The 17,446-nt window shown below is 48.3% G+C and overlaps 1 protein-coding gene across 2 annotated transcripts in view; it reads right to left on the bottom strand.

The window, feature by feature from the left end:
• Positions 1 to 12,194: 12,194 nt before the first annotated feature.
• C16H15orf39 (chromosome 16 C15orf39 homolog) overlaps positions 12,195 to 17,446 on the bottom strand; it is a 37,017-nt gene continuing 31,765 nt past the window's right edge. Inside the window, exon 3 of one of the 2 annotated variants that reach the window (XM_063142873.1) lies at positions 12,195 to 15,233. In XM_063142873.1, coding sequence (XP_062998943.1) covers positions 14,392 to 15,233 — 842 coding nt within the window. In that variant the 3' untranslated portion in view covers positions 12,195 to 14,391. The remainder of the gene's footprint in view (positions 15,234 to 17,446) is intronic. The other variant, XM_063142874.1, reaches the window with a different exon arrangement.

Below are 17,446 nucleotides of genomic sequence, written 5' to 3'. Positions count from 1 at the left end.
CCTCATAAGTAGACAGTATCTTGTTTAGCTGAAAAGCAGAACATTAAATATGTTTTGTGAAAGAACTGTAAGAATGTAGAGTTCTGACAGCACAAAGTACAGACGGATACACCAAAGGACTTGGCTCACTGTTCCTTCCCCTCCTTCTTCTAACCTGATGGCAAATGTCAAGTTGGATCAAGCACAGCAGTGCTGTTTTCTCCATAAAGCAGCCACATGGGTGAGAATGCTTGCTTAGAGTACAATAAAAGTCCTACAGCTCCCAGTTCAACTGGAGGGGTTAAAAAAAAAATACATGGCCTTCGGAGTACTTACTATTAGCTTCACTTCTTTCTCCAGCTTCTTGTAGCTTTCAGAGGACTTCTTCTCCAAGGATTCTGTATAATCAATTTGGATGAGGCGGAACCACAGAGGCAGAATATGCACCATTGTAAGAGATGATGTAGGTCTACTTAAGATCCGATCCTCTTTCCTCGTTGACCACCGGCTCAGTACAGGAGCCTTGAATGTCAAACCCAGCTGCTTTGTGCCCTGATCATTTTGGGTTACAATCACCGATTTCGCCCCCATTAGCAGTGTTGTGTTGGTCTCCTGTGGGCTGGTCCCTCTGGGGTGGAGAACAGCAGCATCTGTGTTCTTCTTGGCATCAGTTGGCCCCAACGTAGTAACTGAACCCTTTCTAGTCCAGAGTGGTCGGGAACTAGCAGGAAGCCGAGCCGACTTAGTTTGAGAAGGAATAAAGGATGTTGCGATGTTGCTTGTTGTTATGCAAGGGATGCAGCTGCAAACTGTTCTTGCAGTAGGCTTGGACTCACTGGGAAGAATTCTTGGGTTCGTCAACAAAGCTGTTGTAGCAGAGGTATTTAAGTCAACTTCAAGGACCCTCGTAGGTAGATGCGGTGCTATTCTGAATGTACTGCTAGCCACTGACGGAGATGTCGTTGTGGCTTTTGGGTGAGGCCTCCACGCTTCAGCGCTGGACAGCAGTGTGGTGGTAGGCCCTGCCTGCTCTTCCCTAGCCATGTGGCCCTCAGTAGCCTTGATGTACATTTCCAGAGTGGACCCAGGAACACTGGCCCAAGAGGAGCCAAGTGATGCAAAGCTTGTTGAAACCGCCCGGTGGGTTGGAACGACTGAAGATCTCCCCTGTTCTGTTTGACTTGCAAGGGAGGCTGTGGCATGTGTTGGAGTTGGAATGGCAGGTGTCGAAATGGCACGCTTCCATTGAGGGGGAGTCACCTTAGAAAGCTCCATTGTGGTGCCGGCTGTGGGACCTGCTGTGGGCATATCAGCATGCACCATTCCAGCTGAGGTGGCTCCAATGGGCAGCGTAACCCCTTCCGAATCTAGAGACGGGAGAGAAGGCAGCGTAGAGCCATTTCTTGCAGCAAGTGTGTGTACAATGGCATTTGTGGGAGAGGACATTGTTAAAGTCTCTGTTTCAGAAGACTCCTTAGACATCAGAGTAACCCTAGTCATGGCAAGAAGGGTGGAGTTTGGAGAAGGAGATGGTGTTGCACTACGCTTCCTAGGCGAGACTGTCTGCTTACCAGGCAGGTGAGCTTCAGGCTCTGCTGAAATTGAGCTGGCGTCCATTTCTACAGGTGGAGTAGGCCCTGAATCTGTTGAGGGGAGCTCAGAGGAGAAGATTGCAGTCACTCTAGCAGCTGCTGGAGTCTCTTCCTTTCTTCCATAGGATTCAGTGTTGGTCACTGCTTCCGACGAACCAGTTTGGAGAAAGGGGGCACTATAGCCTGTTGCAGTATCTCCAGAACGCAGCGTGCTGAGTGGAAGACGACTTGAAGGCTGCCAATATTGGAAGCTCGTGACAAAGCTGGTGGTGCCACTTTTGCTCTTGGAAATGGTGTCATGGGCAGAAGCAACACTAGGACCAGTAGGTTCTTCCACTACAGAAGACACGTCTTTCAATCCCATCTTGGTTCCTCCAGTCAAGACAGCACTTAGCATGTTGTCAATTGCTGAGGAGACCTCATGTTTCTTTGTAGTACCAAGATACAGAGGTTGAGATGTTGCATCGGAACCTGTAACATGCTCTTTCACATGAGAACTCTGGTAACTGAGAGTCAAGTTGGCTTCTGCAGGAGTGCCGACAGCTGCTGTATCAAGGTCAAGTGGTGTGGTGGCAAAAGGACGGCCAAATACTGAAGTCCCAGCTGCAGATGGATGAGGAATGTAGGTAGTAGTTTCTAAGGCCAACTGGATAATATTGTTACTAGCCACATCAGCTGAAAACTCTGCTTTTGGACTATGAGATGTCATAGGTAAAGTGGCATTTCTAGAAGGCAATTCCGAAGCGGCTGTGGATGACTGAGACTCCAGTACGGTGGACTCCACCATGGATGACTGGTTTGAAGAATTGGTCGCAAAGCTCATCGAAGTTGGAGAAGCATGTGGAGTAACATGAGCTGGGACCACAGCTGAAGGGCTAAGTGAAGGCCAAACAGAAGACTGGGATAGAGTTTCAGGAATGGCTGTACCTGTAAGGAGTCCTCTACCAGCTGGTTCAATGCTACCATGTTCCTGGCCATTATTAACAGTAGTCAGCTCTGAGCGAGTCATCCTTGAACTTGCATCAGAAAACTGTCCATAAGATGCAGCTGAAGGGCCATTGCTGTGCACAGCAGCAGCATGGGCAAAAAGAGAAATGACGGCCAGGATGATTTGCCACGTCTGTCTTTTGGAAATTGTTATCAAGCCCATAGGAAGGCACAAAGTCAATCTCCTGGCTTCTCTTGAGTACCTGGAAGAGGCCAGTTTGCCAGCAGGTGCTCCTGGCTCTTGACTCTTCATTGAAGAACCCCTCATGGGCACGCCACTGCAAAGCAGAAGAAAAGTGACTTATTTCATAGGAAACACAAGGTCTGAGAACATCCATTCACTGAGATAATTTGCAACATACCTATACACCAAGGACATGCAACCTGGTGGCCTCCAGATATTTTGGACTTACAACTCATGATGGTTCTGCATGGACCTATGGCTCAACAGTCTATATACACCAGTTGCTGGGGAACATGGGTGGAAGGGTGCTGTTGCACCATGTCCTGCTTGCGGGGCTGTGGTCAACAGCTGCTTGGCCACTGTGGGAACAGAGTGCTGGACTAGATGGGACCCTTGGTCTGATCCAGCAGGGCTCCTCTTATGTTCTTATAACTGGACTCCACCCAAAGGAGAGCCTTCAGTGTGGTGTCCCCTTCTCTATGGAACTCCCTGCCTCTGGAGGTCAGGCAGGCACCAGAACTGGCAACTCCTGAAAACACCTTTGTTCCAGGAAGCCTGAAAAGCTGCAGTTTTTATTGGTACTGTTTTTAGAAGAAAAATTTAATATGGTGTTTTATTCATTCCATCTTATTATAATTTCAACTTTTATTGTTCACTGCTCTGGAACCTGTTTAAAGGGGGAGTAGGGTATAAGTGTTCTAAAAAAAAACATCTCTCATAAGTTCCAGCCTGCATGGAATGGTATTATAGAAGTTCTAGTCCAAACTATCTAAGAAGGTGCCAGGTTCTCTAGCTCTACTATACACTCTTAGCAAACTCATGCATTAAAGTGTGGGACCTTGTGCAGCCAAAACAGTACTATCCACACAGAAGAGGGGTGTATCAGCAGGCTTGGTAAAACCCCAGGATTTGTAGAAGTTTTTAAAAAAAGGCTTTAGGGAACATCCTACGAGGAAACCAAAAGACAGGCGAATGAGAGACCATGGAACATTAGCTGAACATGGGGGGAACGAAAACCAGATGGGCGGGAACGTAATGGAGTGCTCTGGGAGAGGACACAGCAGGCTGTAACCCTGCACAAAGGCATTTTGCATTGCATCATTTGTTACAGGGCACATTTGAGTATTTCTTTATATCCCACTTTCCTGTTCACTGACCACCCAGAAGAGCTATGCAATAAAAAGCAAATACCACTGACCTTACTCAGCCGGGAGAATTAATAGTAAGCCAGTCTGTTGGCTGGGGTGCTGCTTGTATTTTTTTATTGTGTGTGTTTTAACTGCATTTTTAATGTAGTCGTTTTCTGATTGTTTCAACCAAGTTTATATTTAAAAAGTTAGTTATTATCGTTAGATGCCTTAAGCACCATTTTCTTGGTGGAAAGGCAGGGTATAAATCAAAGCAATAGCCATTAAACAACAACAATACTAAACATGATGGAATAAACATGTTTTCAGATTCCTTCTGGTGAATCTCCACAGGGAAGGCACCATCAGCATTGACACCACCACCACCAAAAAGGCCCCGTCTTTTGTACCCACTTGCCCAACAACCCAGAACAATGGGATCAGAAAGGAGGCAGGTTGATACAAGAGCAGACAGTCGTCAAGGCAACTAGGGCTGCTTAGGGCTTTCAAAAGGCTCAACACAGCACACTTCATATTGAATCCAGAAACAAACAGGTAACTAGTGAAGCCAGAACACGATACTAATTATGTTCTTATCAGACACCAGACCAGAGCCTGGCAGCTACATTTTGTACCAAGTGATGTTTTGAGCTTCTTCCTTATTTTATTTTTATTTATTTATTTATTTATAATGCAGCCCTACAGAGAGCATTTATTTAAAAGATACAGGGCCCAATCCCACACATCCCGAGACAGAAAAAAAAAGTCCTACAAATCCCCAGCCAATTCAAAGAGAGGTGGAGAAGGCAGACGCTGCACAGTCCTCCATATGAAAATGGGTATTGCAGATTTCAATCCCTGGGCACAGGCAATGACTCCGCTCCAGATGCGAGCGCTAAACTCCTGAAGGAGACCGCTTTCGGCCTACTGATCTCCACAATGTCCCCTTTTCCAGGTTCAAGAGTTCAAGGCAAGCAAACACACAGTTCACAAGCACAGAGCGCCCACATTTTCCCCCTTTCAAGAATAGGTACCAAGATGGAAGGACGCTTGCGCTGGAAACCTGGAGTAAAATCCAATTGAAGTCCCACTTAGAGTAGACCCATTGGAACAAACTCAAAGCCCATTCATTTTAATGGCTCGACTCGAAGTAGGACTTACATGGGATTTTACCCCAAACGTGGATTTCTGTGCGTCAGGCCTGTGAACTCACTTCTGACCCTGAAAAACCAACTCCTGGCCCGAACATGTGCTCAGAGGCACGCTTGTCCCTTAGTTCTAAGAGCCCGTTTCCCCGCCCCCCTTCCCCGGAGCCATGATTTGGAGGCCGGTGGAGTTCGGGGTTCTAGGAAAACAAAGGAACGCCCGAGATCTCCGCAGCCCTAGACGGCGCCGAAGTCCATAGGGAGGATTCTCTCCGCGCGCCCACACCTCGAGGCGTGTGGTACAGCCCTCGCGGAACGCTCAACCGCTGCCCCGCAAACCCTAGGATGTCCTCGGCCCTATACTGCACCCAGCGCTCCAGGGCACCCCAAAAACGTCCAAAAGGAGGCTCTTTTCAGCGCGCCCACTCCCCGAGGTGTGTGGTACAGCCCTCGCGGAACGCTCAACCGCAGCTCTTCCTCCTCCTCTTCGCTTTTGGTGCCGCAGAAGGCGGCCCTAAGCTCCGCGCCCTCGACCCATTTTGCAGAAAACAGCGCCCGCGAGGGCCGCGCCGCTCCTTACCTGCGCGCGCTGGACCAAACGCAGTACAGAAAGCGCGCACCCCTGCGCCAAGCCTTCTAGTTATCCCATTCGGCCTTCCCGGGGCGGGGACTGGGAAGCCCCGCAGACGCGTTTTGGTTCTCGCTGGCGCGGCCAATTAGCACCTTTTTGCAGGCGCTAAGTGGGCCCCTCTGGCACAAAGCCAGGCCAGGCCGTCCCTCGAAGGGTTTGCAAAAGGCTGAGAGCTTGGACAGGCTCCTCCCTGAGTGATTCCCTGCAAGGCTCAAGGCCACCAGCCTACGCCCACTTACCCGGAAAGTGAGCCCCACTGAATTCAAGGGGACTTACTTATGAGTAGACACGTATAGGCTTGCCCTAGGTCAGGCCGCATCATGGGATGAAGCAGCAGCACTTTCTATTAAGGATCCTTCTTCCCCAACCCGCTGTCCTCCAGATGTTTTAGACTACAACTCCCAGCATTCTGGGGCTAGGGAGAGTTGAAGTCCAAAACATCTGGAGGGCAACGGATTGGGGAAGGTTGGATTTGAGCTGGTCCCTGTAGCTACGCCTTTAGCAGGAGCATCGACAAGGAACGATTTCTCAAGTTCTGCCATGCAAAGTTTCACAGGCTCACTCATGCAGAGTAGGATGGCTGTTAAATGCACAGGTGTAGTAGCCCAGTGCAGTTATTAGGGTCAGTTGGCAGCTTGGCTCAGAGCCCAAAAGCGAACTAGCTGACCCTTTGTTCTGAGGGTTTCGGCCCTACTGAGTTCGACATAGGGTTGCCAACTTTTTAAAATGGCCCCTGCACCTGGGCCTTTAAGAGCTGCTGAAGCAAGGAGGACCTGAGCTTGTTCAGAGCCATGACCTGAAATGCTGCAGGGGCTGATTTCTGCAGATCAGGCCTCTCTTAAAAGACACAAGAACAGCATGATTTCCCCGCCCCCCATCAGTTGCCACCCCTAGTTCAATAGATCTAGCTCCTAAGTAAATATTGGTAGAAAAGCAACTTTGGAATATTAGCCCTTAAAATGCAGCTGTTGATATGACAGTCCGTTTAGCAGAACCTCTTGACTAGTGTTAAAGTTGGTTTTGTTGGTTTTTACGGAAAGGCGGTATAATAATACATGAAAATAATAATTTTAAAAATCCACCTGACTGGTTGTTCTTGATAGATTTCCTCGGGACCTAATGCATGCAGCCCACCAAGCGCTTTAGCAAATCAGACAGACATGTGGATCGTAGCTGTTATTGCTAAGAGTAATGCAAATCATTCTTTACCACCACCACTCATGTTATCCTCACAATAATAACCCTGTAGGGTAGGTTCGTCAAAGGTCACTCAGTGAACTTCATGGCCAGGTAGAAATTTGAACCCAGTTTCCCCTAGTCCTGATACTGAGTTATCCACTTCACCGCACAGATTCGCTCCTGTGATTGGCCAGTATGGAGGAAGCTGGAGAAAGAAAAGAAAAGAAAAAAATCTGGAGACCAACTGGCGGGCAGGCGGAGAGAGGGGAGAGATTCCTGAGCCTTTAAGCAAAATGTACTATGCAAGGGAGTGATAAGGCTGATCATCTGCTAATTGCTATTGCAAATCCAGGGGCTGATCAAGGGACTGTCTTCAGCTGGTGCAAGAGTTGATGGGGGAAAGAGATCCAAATGTAACAATCGCACAATACATTTCTTAGAACCCAAACAAAGTAGTGAGTTGGGCTTTGGAGTCTCCTGGAAATCTCCCCAAAGCTGGATGTGAATTAAAAAGAAGTGGGGTGAGGGAGTACAGGAGAAACCACATCACGAGACCACATCACGCCAGTCCTTTTCCAGCTTCATTGGCAGCCAGTCCAGGTCCGGGCCCGATTCAAAGTGCTGGTATTAACATTTAAAGCCCTAAATGGCTTGGGGCCAGGCTATCTGAAGGAACGCCTCCTCCCTTATGTACCTGCCCAGACCCTAAGGTCATCCTTAGGGGTCCTTCTCTGCGAGCCCCTACCAAAGGAAGTGAGGCAGGTGGCTACCAGGAGGAGGGCCTTCTCTGCTGTGGCACCCCGGCTGTGGAATGAGCTCCCTAAGGAGGTTCGCTTGGCACCTACATTATAGGCTTTTAGACGCCAGGTGAAGACCTTTTTATTCTCCCAGCATTTTAACAGTCTATAAATCAATTTTAACTTGGTGTTTTAAGTTCGTAATTTTGCATTGCTGCTGTTTTTATCTGGTTGAGCTTTTATACTGTATTTTATATTATGGTTTTATACTGTTGTTTTATACTTTGAATGTTTTTAATTTTTGTGAACCGCCCAGAGAGCTCTGGCTATTGGGCATTATAGAAATGTAATTAATAAATAAATAATAAATAAAAGAAAGATGTTGCTAGTTAATGGCACAGTAGAAGCCCCCCTCTCCCTCTCATTTGTAATATCACTGTGGATTTATTTTTTTCCTAGTGAGCCTGTGCTTTTTGTGATTCAGTTACTGTGGGGATAAGAGAGCTGTATCCGTTCCAGTTGCTGTTGGACTAAAGCGCCCATCATCCTTCATCATTGGCTGTGCTGGCTGGTGAGAGTTGCGCTCCACCCACATCTGGAGGGTTACATGTTCAGCACTCCAGAGTTAGCTCTTTGCTGATTTCGTAGGTCAGTTTCACAGGACATTGGTCCATTTCGCCCAGGATTGTCTTCACCAGCCTGGTGCCATCCAGGTTTGGACTACAATTCCCATCAGCCCCAGTCAGTATGGCCAGTGGTCAGGGATTCTGGGAGTTGTAGTCCAAACATCTGGAGGGTGCTGAGTGGGGTTGAGGTGGTTTACTCTGATGGACAGCTGTTTTCTGACAGTAGTGTTTCTGAGCCCTACCTGGAGATGCCATGGATTGAAGCTGGGACTTTCTGCAGACAAAACATGTGCTCTACCAGTGAGTTACTGCCTCCGCCCAGAACCCTGTAGTTCACTGGTTTTGTCCTGGTTGTGCTTTTTGTACTGTATTTTGTATTTGTCTTTTTAGACTGTTGGTTGTTTTATTATGGTTTTAATTTTTGTGAACTGCCCAGAGAGCGTCGGCTATTGCGCAGTATAAAAATGTAATAAATAAATAAATAAAATCCCGTTGCTGTGCAGCATTTCCTGCCTGAAATGGAGAAGGGACTATATTCTTCATTCCATGTCAGTCTCTTGCAACAAAATCGACAAGAGACTTGTGGCACCTCAAAATCTCACCAATTTACTATGGTAGGGTGACCATATGAAAAGGAGGACGGGGCTCCTGTATCTTTAACAGTTGCATAGAAAAGGGAATTTCAGCAGGTGTCATTTGTATATGTGGAGAACCTGGTGAAATCCCCTCTTCATCACAACAGTTAAAGCTGCAGGTGCCCTGCCCTCTTTTAAATCTGGTCACATGGTGTAAGCTTGCATAGGTTACAACCCACTTCATCAGATGCACAAAACGTTATCCTGGGTAAAAGATTGGGTGGGTGGGTGGGTGGGTGGAGGATAGTAAACCGTGAGGTCAGAGGGAAGTGACATGCATTAAGTACAGACAGTGATAATTACCCTCAAGTGCCTGGTCATCTCAGTGTTGGAGGTGTAACCACCCACAAGCTTAATCTTGTGCATAAATTATGGAACTGCCCACTAGTTCCGCCTTTCTGGCTTGAAGTCCTAACCAGGATCAACAGGATCCTGGAAACCTCACTCAGTGTAAAAGATGGCCATGCCTACGACGATCACATTGTTCAGAGCATTTTCCCCCCAACCTGGTGCTGTCAAGTCCAGCTGGCTGGGGCATTTGGCGAGTTGTAGTCCAAAACCTCTGGATTGGGGAAGAGGGATCTAGTTCAGACAGAACCACTGCTCCACTTTGCTTTGTTGAACTATATTTCAGTGTTTTTAATTTCAGTTTGTTCGAAAACATTGCATCTCGCCTTTCTAGCCAAAAACGGCACTCAACGCAGCGAACAATAAATATATATATAACCGATGAAATTGGCATGACCACCTTAGTATTCGGTAACTGCCTTCCTGGTTAGCATCTTGTTTTGTTGGGGGGTTGGGGAGAGAATTCTTTCCTTGAAGTGTACTGACGGATCCACTGCTCACATCCTCCCTCCCAGTAGAGTATTCCTTTGTGTACTGAAGCAGGTCAATGTTCTCTTCGGCATGGTTCAGACAACACGCTAAACCATGCTGCTTAACCACAAAATGGCTAATGGAATGCCATTCTTTCTCATCATTCTTCAGTTGCCTCCTTCTTACCCCGCCCCCCTTCCTTCCCGGTTGTCCTCTCTCTTCTTTTCTTGTAAATGACAGACTTCTGCACACCTTGGGAATCACCCCAGTATATAGACACCGCTGCCTTATTTGGAGAGGGGTGGGCCGCCGTTGTGCTTTCAAACTTATTAGCATTAAACCACCAGAGAGTCCGCTATTAGAATGAAGACATGAATACACTGTGAAGAGAAGACAGCAACACTCCAGTTCCAAAACAGACATTTTAATCTTGGTGAAGCACCTCTTAGAAATTGTATCCTTACCAAAACAAAACAATTAAATAAAAAATGCAAAACTGGAACTTTATACAATATATACAGCATTAAACATTTGCTTCAAAACAGTCGAACAGTACTAATTTAAATTTTATTTGTTTTTGCCTGGCGAAAGTGTGCAAGGTAAGGAATGGTTCCATCTGGCTTCCCCCTTGCCTGAACTGGCATATGCGTGTGGGGGGGGAAATAATCAAGTAGTTAAAAATGCAGGTGTTGCCACCGTCAGATAACATCACATGGGCGCACGGGGCTGGACGGTGCATCCGTCACCTATGGTTTGCTTAAGATATACGCTTCCTATGTCACCACTTTGCTGTGTTAACGTGTCCTTTCCATGCCTCCCTGGTCTGAATTCTGCCAAGAGCTCATGAAAGCACTGCGTGCGGAACGCCATCAGTTCTTACTTGGAGTATCTACAAACCAAGCACATCCCGTCATCTGATCGATGGCCGAAAGAACCATGGCGAGTTACAAAGTGTTCTCTTCTGCTCCCGATTTCAGCATGTTCCATAACTATCGAACCATCTCCCATCCTCGCCAGGCCTCCAGTTCACGTTGGCAATGCAGAAACTGGCATAACGGTGCTTTTGGTGTAATATTAGGAGCTCTCCCACCCTGCCCCCGTGCCTTCACTCTTCACCTTTTGTTTTTCAGAATAGTCAAGTCACCAGTGGCAGCTTTGTCACCAGCACAAATATTTTTCTTCAAACGTTTTGGAAGGGACCCACAAATATCAGCGTTGTTGGTGTGTTTAAGAGCGCAAGCCTATCATGTTTAGACAGAAAAAATACCCTACAATTCCCAGCATGGCTGGCAGGAGCATGCTGGGAGTTGTATGACTTTTTTTTCCTGAGTAAACATGCATAAGATTTTGCCCGTAAAGAACCTTACCTGCCTATACTTGCCCTTCCAATTTCCTCTTAGATGCAATATAGGCATAAAGCTTCTAAAACTAGCCCTCCCCATGCTGGTGCATTCCACATGTGTAGACCACAACTCCCAGCATGCCCTGGGAGTTAGATTTGTAGTCTAACACGTGTGGAAGGCATCAGGTTGGAGAAAGTTGTTCTAAGTGGTGAGACGACTTAAGCCAACGAACAATCCCAAAAGCTACTTTGAAATGTCACACAAAGAAAGTACCAAATTAGAAGCCTTTTAAAAAACCTGAAGGCAGCAGCAACTCCTTATAAAGGCAAATGTGTCACATTTCTAAAATGTGGTAGTTTAAGCCACAAAAAAATCAGCCATTTTAATTAGAGAAACCAGGTTCTGCCAACATTTTGGTGACAACGCAGCCCTTCAAGCTTATACATATAGGGTGACCATATGGAAAGGAGGATAGGGCTCCTGTATCTTTAACAGTTGCATAGAAAAGTGAATTTCAGCAGGTGTCATTTCTCTACATGCAGCACCTGGTGAAATTCCCTCTTCATCACAACAGTTAAAGCTGCAGGAGCCATGTCCTCTTTTGTAATTGGTCACTCTAGTACAGCTCCTTCAGCTTTATCTATTGTGATGAAGAGGGAATTTCACCAGGTGCTGCATGTAGAGAAATGACACCGGCTGAAATTCCCTTTTCTATGCAACTGTTAAAGATACAGGAGCCCTGTCCTCCTTTTCATATGGTCACCCTAATACATACACACATACAAATACAGGAAAGTTGTTGTGTTTTTAACAAAATCAAGCAGCTGTCCACATCGGTATTAAAACATTAATGTTGTTCTCACAAAGCGCAGATGAAAAGGCAACAATATTTCTGGTCTGATCTCTTCAGATGGCAGGTGGGAATTGACAAGACTGAATGAGCCAGGATACCAAAATAAATAAAAAATGAACAAAAACCCTGCACGTGGCAAGAACACCCTAGTTTGTCAGGAACACTAAACTAGAATCTTTCTCCCTGACATGCTAGCTTTCTACATACAGGGATTTTTTTAAAAAAAAATGTAAGGAGGATTCCATGAGTTCCCAAGCGAGGTGCAGTTCAGAAAATGAATATAACACCTCGGCTTTGAGCAAAGTATAAACAGATGAATTTGGCATACGAGGATCCCACCCACCCACCCCCAAAAAAGAGAAGGGAGAAGGCACTGGATCGCCAAGTACTGAAATTCTTATTTGCAGTAAATCTGATGAGCTGTACTGCCTCCTTGCCAGGCACAATTGGAAAATGACTTTGGCTCCATTCGTATCTCCACCAGTGACTATAATTTTCTTACGCCGTACCTGGAAATGTAACCGTGGGCTCAGAATCTTATTTCCAGAGAGGAGGTCCTGTATGGAACGTTATTTCTAAAAATATAAAGGGGGACCTCTCTGTTGGGAGAGCCACTGGCTGTCAGTTTTGAATTATGGGTGGAAGTTTGGTGATAGAACCGTGTTGTATTGTAGAAGTGCACACATGCGCTTGCGAAGATTGTGTTTGAAATGAATGCTTATTGATCCCGAGCAGGCAGGCTGGTGCATCCTACCCAATTGCTCTTGCAAGCTGCTGAACTGAGCAGGGCAAAACAGCTTACAAGTTACATCCAAACCCAGGCTCTTCAAAATAAGCCTGGATACAAAAGCCAGCTCCAAACCTTGGCTTGTTTTAGGCGTGACAAGCCGGGAATCCCAGTTCAGATGTAAAAACCAGCTTTTCCGCCTTGCTACATTTCTGGTTAGTTTCTAGCTGTTCCTGCTTGCAGGAGGGACCGAGCAAGTGCTGTCGGGCAGCGCACATCAGCACACTGGCACATGGAACGGTAAGCCAGGATTCCGAGGAATTGTGCGGTTTGGGTGAACACCGCCAGCGGCTCACGGTGATGGTGCCCTGCAGAGTTTTGGGGCTAGGATCCCACCCAGTTTCACAGAACGGGAGACCATCCTCAGGTTTGAGGCCGGCTGAACCCGGTGGGCTTGGCAGAGGAGAGAACTCATTTTACAGGAGAACGGATGACATCAGCCCCTTATGGTCTGGGGAGGAGGAGATGGCGAAGGGATGTAGTCAACCCTCAGGCTCCCTTTACCACACCTTCTGCATAAGTCCTTGGTGGCTAGGGAACATGTGGCCCTCCAGATGTTGCTAGACTCCAATTCCCATCAGCCCCAGCCAGCCTGGCCAAGGATGATGGGAGTGGTAGTTCATCAGCATCTAGAGGGCTGCAGCCTCCACACCCACACACACACACCAGCTTTATCCCAATGGTTCCTCCACCTGGGTACCTCGCCCAGGCTTTAACTAGGGAGCCCAACCACTCAAGAGATGCTCTCCCAGTGGGACGCCTGACGCGATTCACAGGAACAATGGTACCGAGGGAGGGACAGAACAGTTCACAAGTTCCCCGTCCTCCCACTACATCCCACACGGGGCTGGTTTGGATGTTCCCCATAGATCCTTCACTGGAGAGGGCCTGTGGACATAGTCAGGTAACAAAGGGTAACTTGCAACCAGCCAGGCAGGTGAAAAACAGACCGCCATGTTTGTGCACGCGTCTGTTGCAAGCAAAGCTCATCTGTGCCCGTGACTTCCTCTATGGGGGAGGGCCGCCATGTTCCGAATGCTCTGGCAAAGCACAGACGCGGCCCTTTCCTCTTGGCCTGGGCAGAGTCAGGTGGCTGAATCTAGCCACCCTTTTCATTACCCACAATGCTTTAGACCTGGCATCGCTCTGATGCATTGTGGGAAATGAAGAGGGTGGCCACAGACGGCCGCCCAGTGCTGCTTGCAGCGCTGCCACCGCATTCATATAAACCTGCCCAGGGCCCACTCACAGTAAAGGAGCAACCCCGTCCCCCTCCTCAAAGCTAGCTGGCCCCACAAAGATGGTTTTTAAAGTACACCACCCAGCCCTCACCGACCAGGTTCCTAGTTCAGCAGCAAGGGGTTCAGCTGGGGAAGCACGGACACCCTGTTGTAACATCGAGCTCCATTTCAAACGTCCCTTTTGTGGTACGGTCTGCGCCACTGCCGTGAGGGGAGATTTCCTGAAGCCAAGCAGAGCCCCGGGGCATTCAGCAATAGCCAGAATCAATAGGGGAGCACCTGAATGGGGCCCTCATCCCCCCTCTCCGAAGTGTGTGGCGTTCAGGCCTGTGCCCGACTTGGGAAGAAGGCGGAAATCCAGGGACATGTTAAGGCTTTCGGCCATCTTGCCTATAGTGTTCCAGTCTGTCAGCAGGATGACTCTGATGGATCATGCTCTCTCTCTCTCTCTCTCTCTCTCACACACACACACACACACACACACACACACACACACACACACACACTCTCGCACTTGCTCACTCGCTCACTCATCCACCTCCAACCAGCCTTTCTTATAGTCCTGCAGAATCTCGAGGTAATATTGCCACTCCGGCTCACTGTCATATTTCACCTCATAAACCGTCTTCAGAGGGTCCTTGTGGCGCTTGTGAACCCGCAGCACCACCCCTCGATACCACGCCTCCGTCTTGTCCTTCTCCTCATACAAGTGCCGGATCCGTTTGCCGACCAGCTCCGGGTACCCGGGGGGCAAAGCTGCGCCCCTCACGCGGCCGGCCCCGCCCTGCCCAAACCTCTTCAGGAGCAGCGAGGGCGGCTCTTTCTCGTTCTTCTTCCCCCCAGACATCAGGACCGGAGGGCCCCGTATGTCCCGGAGAGCGTCCCGGAATTTAATGCGGACCACAGATTTCCGGAGGCGGAGGACCTTTGAGGTACTGGTTGTTTTCCTGGCAACCTTATTGCTCAGTTTCACCTGAAGAGTCCTGGGTAGTTTGCGGATTGGGACGAGCCGTCTCGTAGCACCAGAGCAAAGCGGGAGGCCTTTGGATTTCGGAGCCGCAGGGGAAGCAGCGTCCCCCTCAGGCAGGGTCTTTGCCCCCTTCAATGCAGCATCCCCTGTGAGGGAGAGGGAGGAGGGTCCCTGAGGCGGTCCCTCATCGACTGGTAGGCAGGGTTCAGAGGGCGAGCGGGCAGCCTCACCCCGAGGTGCCACTCCACATTTTTTGCCTTGCTTAGGCCTCCCTCGGACATCCTGGCTAGGGGACTTGGTTGTTGTACCCTGTAAACATCTGGATGCATCCGTTGCCTTCAAGCCAACTGCCGTCGAAGCTTCAGGATTGCTCTTTAGGGTTTCTTTTGCAGGATCACCTAGGAAAACAGAAGAAGAAGAAAATCAAGCACATTATCACCTTCCCTCTATTCCTACCATCTTCGTCTTACATTTTTGGCTCAGAAGGTCACAGCATCACAGAGGTGGGAAAGACCTCCACGGTCATCTAGTCCAACCCACCGCAATGCTCCATGCAGGCTTTGCAATGCAGGAAGCAGCTACAGCCTCTCTGAAAGGTGGCTTAGATACCTCCAATGAAGAAGGGGTCCATCACCTCCCAAAGCCACTATGGAGCAGCCCTCTCTGCTAGGCAGTTTCAGCTAGTGTTTAGATCAGAGCTGGGTAACTTGTGACCCTCCAGTTGTTTTAGAAAATGGCTCCCAGCAGCCCTAGCCAACATGGCCAAAGGTGAGGGATCGTGGGGCTTGGTTAACTTGGAACAAAGGAGGCTAAGGGGAGACCTGATAGAGGTGTACAAAATTATGCCTGGTGTGGAGAATGTGGATAGGGAGACATTTTTCTCCCTCTCCTATAATACAAGAACCCAATGGGGCCATCCCATGAAGCTGATGGCTGGGAGATTCTGGACAGATAAAAGGAAGGGTTGTTTCACACAGCGTAGAGTTAAACTATGGAACTCACTACCACATGATGCAGTGACGGCCACCAAGTTGGATGGCTTTAAAAGGGGGTTGGATCAATTCGTGCAAGAGAAGGCTATCAATGGCTACTTGTCCTGATGGCTATGTGGTACCTCCAGTGGCAGAGGCAGTAAGCCTGTATGCACCAGTTGCTGGGGGACATGGGTGGGAAGGTGCTGTTGCACCCATGGCCAGCTTGTGGATCCCTGGTCGACAGCTGGACTAGGTGGACCATTGGTCTGATCCAGCAGGGCTCTTCTTGTGGTCTTATGGGACTTATAGTCCAAAACATCTGGAGTTGCCCACCCTTGGGTCAGATCAAATACACTTCCTTGCAACTTCCACTCACTGGTTCTAGTCCTGCCCTGCCTCTTCCACCTTCTGCATGAGAACCTTTGAGAAGTTTGGAAGCCACTCATCACGTCCCCCCTAAAGTCTTCTCTTCTCCAGGCTAAACATGCCCAGCTCATTCAACCGTTCCTCATGGGATGCAACGCTCTTCCTGCTTCTCTGCCCCACCACCACCACCACCACCACCACCACCACCATGCCCTTTCAGGCCTACCTCTCACAAATATTATTCTGAAGGCCCAGAGGATTGTGGATGTCTCTCTCTCTATAGATCCAGAAAGCTACTGTGAGCGGCCACGCATGGCCAGCCTCACCTAGTCCACCCAAAAATAATAGTGGAATTTCCAAAGGAGGTTTGAGCTGGCAGCTAATGAGCCCAAGATGCAAAGGGGGGGAAATATAAAAACAGGCCAAAGCCAGAAGAAAGGTCTGGTGGAAAGAGAAAACAAGGAGTCCTATGTGTGAAGCCGGATAACACACACACGCAAATTTTGTTTGGAAGGAAGAGAAGGCAAGAAGACTAACCTGACCTGGTGATTCCATATGGACCTATGGTCCGATTGGAGTCCACCAGGAGTAGAGCCTTCAGCATGGTGGCCCCCTTCCTAAGAAATTCCCTGCCTTTGGCAGTCAGCTAGGCGCCAATGTTGCATTGCTTCCAGCGCCTCCGGAAAACGTTGTCCTAATCTACACCAAGCAGGATATTTCACTACGAAAGTGGTATGAAAGCGGTATATAAGAGGCAGGAGCCACACTTCTGCTTTATAGAGGTATTAAAGTGCACAGACAACTGCTGGGGCCCATTGATACAGACCACATAGAGCTTTCATAGTGCTACATCCCGCTTGGTGTAGATTAAGCCATTGTTTCAGGAAGCTGCAGCTTTTACCAATACTGGGTTTTTAAAAACTGGAATTTTTTAATATGGCGTTTTTATTGTTTTATGCTATGTGTTGTTCACCACTCCGAAATCTTTGGATGAGGAGTGGCAGACAAATATCGTAAATAAATAAATAAATAAATAAATAAGGAGTCCTACGAGTGAAGCCGGGTGACAGGCAAGTTTTATTTTGAAAGACTAATTGAGCCCAGAGCATCCTATGAAAAGGCTCATGTACAATGAGCCAGCTCTCATAGAATCATAGAATAGCAGAGTTGGAAGGGGCCTACAAGGCCACCGAGTCCAACCCCCTGCTCAATGCAAGAATCCACCCTAAAGCATCACTGACAGATGGTTGTCCAGCTGCCTCTTGAAGGCC

This window comes from Elgaria multicarinata, chromosome 16 (genome assembly GCF_023053635.1).
Source record: "Elgaria multicarinata webbii isolate HBS135686 ecotype San Diego chromosome 16, rElgMul1.1.pri, whole genome shotgun sequence".
Lineage (NCBI taxonomy): Eukaryota > Metazoa > Chordata > Lepidosauria > Squamata > Anguidae > Elgaria > Elgaria multicarinata.
The sequence above is the reverse complement of the archived record's forward strand: the minus strand, read 5'-3'. Positions and strand labels throughout refer to the sequence as shown.